The sequence below is a fragment of the Nematolebias whitei genome, chromosome 8, assembly GCF_014905685.2.
Source record: "Nematolebias whitei isolate Nwh7 chromosome 8, NemWhi1, whole genome shotgun sequence".
NCBI classification, from domain to species: Eukaryota; Metazoa; Chordata; class Actinopteri; order Cyprinodontiformes; family Rivulidae; genus Nematolebias; species Nematolebias whitei.
Genome location: NC_056505.1, coordinates 39,053,565 through 39,061,084, shown reverse-complemented (window position 1 = coordinate 39,061,084; position 7,520 = coordinate 39,053,565). Strand labels below are relative to the sequence as shown.

The following is a 7,520-nucleotide window of genomic DNA, read 5'->3' as shown; positions in this document are numbered from 1 at the left end:
ATGATTACTTTCTGGAAATGTTAACATTCGTTCAGTCATAAAATGCTTCAAACAAACGAAAATATAATTTTGCTGATTTGTGTTTGAAGGCAAGTGTTACAAATAATTCCTGCACAGACAGAACATTCTCCAGGTGGTGGATGTTTAACTCTGTAAATTTTGATGCATTGTATTATTTTTAATTCCCATATAGGATTAAATATTTTATTTTACAGGAAATGCTATAAATTTTTATTTTCAATCAAATGTAGTTGGTTTTTTTTTTTGATTGATGTCTTTTAGTCACATTTTGAAACAAATCCCACTCAGTGGGGCCTACTTTTTAATTCACTGTTTACCAGAGTGCTAACTGCTGCCGGAGACCTGACGTGACTGATGGAGGAGGAGGCCCGGTGCTTCCTGAGCAGGTTTGTGGAGGAGTTCCCTGCTGCTCTGGAGGACGATCATCCGTTGCCCGTTAATCCTCTGAGCCGCAAAGTGTCCCTGGAGGAGCTGCATGGAGAGAGTCTGGACCTCGGGCTGAGGCTGCTCTCTGCCAGGTATGTGTGGGAGGGAGACGCACACAGGATGAACTTCATCTTTTTCTTTTGTCATGGTTAGAAAGGACCACCCCTGCAGCAGAACTAGGAGGGCAGGGCTTAGTGACCCACAAGTGTCTGATAGATCATTACATAAACCCATTTAGAAAGTTAAGCCAGGATCATACAGAGTGTGTACAGGAATGACAAGGTTGCGTGAAATATCTTTTTATTTTTTATTTTAACTTGTGTTTCTCTTTAAATACAGTAGAGATGTTTGAGTCGTTTTTTTTTTTAATGGAGGAAAACACAAATAAAACTCAGACTGAAAAAACAAATTCCAAAAGTATTTTTTGTTTTTTCAGACCTTCCAGATATTTTAATCAAGACTTGATTAAAAACAAAGCGATACAGAATGGAATAACATGCACCGAGGTGAAAATACAATATTAATGAAACATGAAACGCACACGCTGAGCTTCTCAGCTAGTTGAGTGTCATGTAGGAAAATTATTCTTTATATCAGAGGTGCTGAATAATCTACAAATTCCTGCTGTACAGGTTTATGGGGGCCGAGAAGGTGTAGAGGCAGGGCAGTTGGCTTGGGACCCGAAAGTCCCAGGTTCGATCCCCAGTCACTGCATAGCGCTTGGTGTCTCTGGGCAGCACACCTCATCCCCAAAATGCCCCCCCCCAGGCGCCTTCAATAGCTGCCCACTGCACCACCTGGTGGTGGATGGGTTAAATGCAGAGAGAGACTAATTTTGCCATTGTATAGAAACATACAGTGCTGACGTTGTGATGACATTATTATTATTATTAAAGGCACTTAGTTTTTGCCATATTGGACCTGTTGTCACTCTCTGCTGTAGCTGATCCTGATCACTCTGACCTCAGAGCTTTTACACACAAATAGACAAGTTTTTAAGCTTTTGCTTGTTATTCTTCACCAACCTTCAATGCTTTGTTGATGTCCCCCACTGTGGAGCGAAGAGTGGGGATTAGAAATAGCCTCTGTCCATGTTGTGAGCATGATGACTTGAAAATAATTGAGGTACTGACTGTATTTTGGTGCGTGGCTGCATCTAGGCGTAGGAAAGGTCACTGTCAGAAATTGGGTAGCCACGTCAAGATATAGATCTATATAAAATAAAACCAGTCATCCCATTATTTGAGAAAACTATTCTTGAATACTTTTACTGTTGTACCCCTAATGTTTACCAGCCCAATGAACCAAGACAAAACCAGCTAGAAACACATTATTGTCTCAGCAGCAGAGTTTATAAGCTCTGGCACCATCGTAAATGTCTCAGCAACAAGAAAAGGTAAATATTTCACATCAGTATGCATTTATATAATTTTTAAAGTTTGCAAAATATGGTTAAAAATCTTGACTAGACAGAAAATAATTGACCTTCCAAATTGTCTTGATTTTCTCAACTCTGTAATCCTCCCATTGTGTGCTTGCATGTTTGCACAAGAGCAGTGGCATTCCTCACATTCTTCTCAGCTCTGCCTCATTCAGGATGAACAGCTAGCTTTGCTGGATACAAGCCCTCTGACAGAATAAATGTTGCTGATGGTGTGGAAAAGTAACGGCACAATATGGCAAATGAGTACGATACAGAATATCAAGCTGAACACTTGGTGGACAATGAATCCAACTGATTTTATTTTCTTTAAGACCCAGACATCTTTACATGCTGTCTACTTTCCAAACTTCTTTTTGCTACACTTACTGCAGGAATGTAGGCGACAAAAAACATTTGTTCCCTGATTAGACAGTTTAATTTGTGGCGTTTTGTAATGTTTCTGTGTGAGGCTATCAGTTAATGTTCTATAATAAAGTCGGACACTTGTTACTACAACAGAGGATGAATTCTCACATGGTTGACCTCTGTTTGTGAAGGCAGCAGTGCAGCAGAATGCTCCTTTTCCTCAGGTTTTTGTCTCCCGTCATGGAGCAAACAGTGGGAACTGGAAAACCCTCTGTCCGTGTTGTGAACGTGATAACTTGAAAAACATGTGAGGACCAACTTCCAGTTTGGTGTGTGGCTGCATCTAGACTTAAGAAAGTTTCAAAGACTGGGTTGCCAAGTTAAAATCCAAGATGGCCACCACCAGTGTTTCCTCTACCATTATTCAAGGAGAGCGTCCCGTTTACCAAATCCCCCCCCCCGGCAGCTCTTCCACTTCTGGACAAGGAATGTAGTTTAGCAGCTCAGACTCCAATCACCACCTCCTCATCGAGAACTGACGGCACTAAGCTAACAAATACACACACGCAATACAGAAGTCATGCTCCGTTTCTCCCATCTCCCCCCCATCAGCAAAAATGCTTAAGTCACGAGCGCCCTCTCAAGACAAGTAACCTAGGGAAAACACCACCACCATATCACCCCATTCATTTGAGGAAACTATACTTTATATGTTTTATACTTCTCTAAAGTATAGTTTCCTCAAATGGTCAGTGTGACCTAAGATTAATCTATAGGGCCATGTCCACCACTGGTCACCCCCTGGCTCCTCCATTGCACCTGGTGGTGGATAAAATTGCTCCCACTACTTGCCAAGATCCGTCACTCTGCACTGCCTCAGTCAAGTAAAAAATGTCTGTAGTGCAGAAAAACACCAAAAATAATTCCTTTCAAGAAAAACACTCATCTTGAAAACTACAAAAATTCACTAGTTAAACCCCCGAGCAAGGGGGACATGGGTGTAGCGCTTCGATGTAATCACTGCCAGCTCTCAGGCTTACAGCCTCAGTCAATATTTTATGTAAGAGAGCGTCAACAGCGGTGATCTTTGCAAATCCAGTGTTTTTAGCAAAGACAGTTACTGTTGTCACAAAAACTTTGGTGTTTTTCTTCAAAGTGCAGCATGATACCTTGTGGACAAAGTGTGCTGCTGTAGAGAGAAGCTGTTTGGTTGGTGGTGCAGTTTGAGGTGCTCATCTTCAGAGTCAGAGATTCTTTGTCATTCGCACCACATGTGGTACATGTGGTGGAGCAAAATTATGTACGCAGGGTCCCAGTTACATCCAACAATAAAATGTATAAGAAAAAAGTAATAACATCTAAGATATGAACTAAGAAAAACATCAACTAAATATACACTAAGCACTAATAGCATAAAAACATTACGTCAAACAGCAGCACGAACATGAGCATGAGTCTGTGTTAGCATATGAGCACGCATGAACACATCAACATTGAAACAGATCAGCAGCAACATGATGTGATTCTTCACAGTGATTATTCTGGTTAGAGATTCATGAGTCTAACAGCCTCAGGGTAGAAGCTGTTCCTCAGTCTAGTGGTTCTACACTTAATGCTCCTCAACCTCCTTCCTGAGGGGAGCGGGGCAAAAAGTGTGTGTGCTGGGTGAGTGGGGTCCTTCATGATGCAGGTAGCCCCTCTTCCTGCATCTCGTGGCAAAGACATTTCACTCTGTTTGGGTTTGTTTAAGCTCATTTGTCTTGAACTAGATCCTGAGTCTGCTTGTACACAGACCCTTTCCAAAAAATTAGAGTATCATGGAAAAGTTGTTTAACTTCCATAATTCCATTCACAAAATTAATCTTTAATAGATGATAGATTCAGGGCCCACAGTTTAAATGATTTCAAGTATTTTTATTTGTTTATTTTTATATAATTTGATCTTCCAGCTCATGAAACCCACGAAAACAGGATTTCAAAAAATTAGAATACTGTGAAGAAATCAGCCCACACTAATCAGTTTTTTTCAGGAAAAAGAAAGATATTAGAATCACAACAAATCAATCAAAATATAGTACTTTCAAAACAATACTTGGGTGGGAATCCCTTTGCCTTAATCACTGCTTCGATGTGACGTGGCATTGAGTCAATCAGTCTGTGGCATTGCCTGGGAGAAATGGAAGCCCAGATTTCCTTGATTCTTGCTGTCAGCTCTTCTTTGTTGTTGGGTCTGGTGCCCCTCCCTCATTTGCCTCTTGAGAATACTCCATAGTTTCTCAGTGGGGTTTAGGTCCAGCGAGTTGGCTGGCCAGTCAAGCACTATGTCATCAAACCAGGTTTTGGTGCTTCTGGCGGCATGGGCAGGGGCCAGGTCCTGCTGGAAGATGAAATCTGCATCTCCATACAGATCCTCAGCAGAAGGAATCATGAAGTCCTCTAAAACATTCTGGTAGACTGTTGCAGTGACCTTGGATTTAAGAAAGCAGAGTTTACCAACACCTGCACCGGACATTGCACCCCAAATCATGACTGACTGTAGATATTTCACACTGGACCTCAACCAGTATGGGCTCTGTTCCTCACCCTTTTTCCTCGAAACCCTTGGACCTTGATTTCCAAATTAAAGCCACATTTTACTTTATTTGGAAAAGAGGACCGAGGAACCAGACCGTTGTAGTCCATCTCCCGGATGTGTCTGAATGCGGTGGTTTTTGAAGCTGTGACTCCCGCCTCATTCCACTCTTTCTGGATCTCTGCCAGATTCTGGAATCTTCTCTGTTTGATAATCTGCTGAAGCCCACGGTCATCTCTTTTGTTGGTGCATCTTCTCCTGCCACATTTTGCCCTTCCACTAGACTTTCCATTGATATGCTTGGACACAGCACTCTGTGAACAGCCAGCCTCCTTAGCTATGAACTTTTGTGGCTTACCCATCCTATGGAGGGAATCAATGATGCTCTTCTGACCAGTTATGTCTGTAGTCTTCCCCATATTGAACAGAACTGAGACAATTGAACCAAACTGAAGCAATTTAATGACACCTGGGGAAACCTGTGCGGGTGCTTTGAGTTTAGTAGATGATTAGTGTCACGTCACACTCAGTTTAAAACATTCATTCTCTGCAACATTTGGGCTGATTTCTCCACAGTATTCAAATTTTTTTAAATCCTGTTTTTGTGGGTTTCATGAGCTGGAAGATCAAATTATGTAAAAAATAAACAAATAGCATTGGCAAGAATCGGCTGCCAGTTCAGCGTACTGCATTTATTGATCTCTTCTACAATATCCTCACAGGTCACTGTAAGCTTTGAATGTAGAGAAGTGGCCAAATAACAAGGTCTTGTCTCTTGTGTGAGTCTATCCTCATCAGAAAGTTCAACTTCTGGTTCAATAGTTTGATCTTCTAACTGGTCCAGGTTTGATCTAGCACCGATCAAGGTTTTCTGTCAACCGTCATCAATGATGACCATGGTCAATGATGGTTAGTATTGATAATAGTCTTAATTGGTTGTGATTAGTAGAAGACGGCAGGACATCATAATGACTCTTGGCAGGAAGCTGATTTGTGCAGCTTTCATGCCTCGCAGGTCTCTTCAGCTCCAGTTACTATTTTGAACATTTTCCCACCTGGTTGAATGTCCTTGCTTTGCTTGGTCTTTGTACACTTTGTTGACTCTTTTATTCATCTCACCTCTTCAACAGACAAAAATATGAGCTGAGGAGTTGTTGTCTGTCACAGTGGTCGGTTTTCTCCAAGTCCTCCTTTCTGTGCTGCACATGACCAACACGTCCTGATGGACTGAGAGAAACTGCCCTAATTCATCTGTGTTTTTATTCAGGGCTGCTCCATCAAGCCTCAGTGCCCTCTTGTGCCAAGCAGCTCTGTCCCAACTTCTGAAGGATGACCTGTCATCTTTCCACTGTCCCTGTGAAGCCGAGGTCAACCAGGAAGAGGAAGAGAAAGTAGTCCGTAAGATTTCAGCTACTTTCAGTTCTATATATTTACTGTATATATTGATGGATATTAATTTCCTTAAATTTAAATCTTTACTAAACAAAGATGAGAGATTATAGTTTTCTACCATATTTTTGGCTGTATAAGTTGCAGGGTTTTTTGCATAATTTGCATGCCCTGTGACTTGTACACCGAAGCGATGTATTTTTGTTTTTTTCCATATTTATAAACCAATTTTTGGCTGAGATATGACTGTTTTTATTCATTCTGATTGAAAATATTGAACACTACCATTTTCAGCCGCTAGATGGCACTCAAGTAGTATGGCGTGCCATTGAATCATGTAATAGTTAAAAGTGGCTATTAATGACACAATCGGCTTGCCATAATCTGCCACCATCGTCTGCCTGGAGCAACCGTCAAATCAGCTTCATTTCACTGCGCTGCCCCGGTGAAATGAAGCTGATTTGACCGTCACAGTGCATTTATTAAGTAAAAGTTCAACTGAGACACACCTTTACTATATAAAGTCGAACAAACAAATAATTGTTTTTAAGTGTTAATCTTGTTAAATTCTTGTTTAAGTCCTCCCATGCCCGCCCCTGTGGCCGCCATTTGGCGTCCAATCGATTTTTGGCACAACACTGGCCCACATTTCCAGGTTGTCGGCAGTTACGCATAATAATAATAATAATAATAATAATGTCATCACAATGTCAGCACTGTATGTTTCCATACAATGGCGAAATTAGTCTCTGCATTTAACCCATCCACCACCAGGTGGTGCAGTGGGCAGCTATTGAAAGCGCCCGGGGGGCATTTAATAGATGCAACGTATACGGCGAAGTGACTTATTTATGGATTTTTCCACTTTATTAGACATATTTGGACTGATGCGACTTATAGGACGGTGACACGTGTATGGCAGAAAATACTGTATATGTAAACCAGATAATTTCTCACAGTTTATGCAGTCAGTGTCTGCTTTCATTTGTTTATTAATGCACAAAATAATTAATTACTAAATTCTGTGAGACGTTTTATCCTCCTTGATGCAGGAGGCAAAAAGTTTCTGTAGAATTGCTCATGCTTTGATTAAAGTATATTTTTGTCCCCCATCGCTGTATGAAGATGGGGAATTGGAATAACCCCGTCTTTATATCTGTGCTTGTTGTGAGCGTGAAAACTTGAAAAATAAGTGAGGTACCAACTTGCATTTTGGTTTTGGACTACATCTAGGTGTAAGAAAGTTTCCCTTTGAAAACTGGGTTGTTTTGCCAGAATCCAAGATGGCTGCCATCATATATGTGGCCATATGACATTAACATG

At 41.1% G+C, this 7,520-nt stretch overlaps 1 protein-coding gene across 1 annotated transcript in view; it reads left to right on the top strand.

Annotated features, from left to right (window-relative positions):
• The first annotated feature begins 336 nt into the window (after positions 1-336).
• Positions 337-7,520, top strand: part of ppm1f (protein phosphatase, Mg2+/Mn2+ dependent, 1F) — a 16,604-nt gene continuing 9,420 nt past the window's right edge. The window contains exons 1-2 of the mRNA XM_037680734.1: positions 337-539; positions 6,076-6,199. Coding sequence (XP_037536662.1) covers positions 376-539; positions 6,076-6,199 — 288 coding nt within the window. The 5' untranslated portion in view covers positions 337-375. The remainder of the gene's footprint in view (positions 540-6,075; positions 6,200-7,520) is intronic.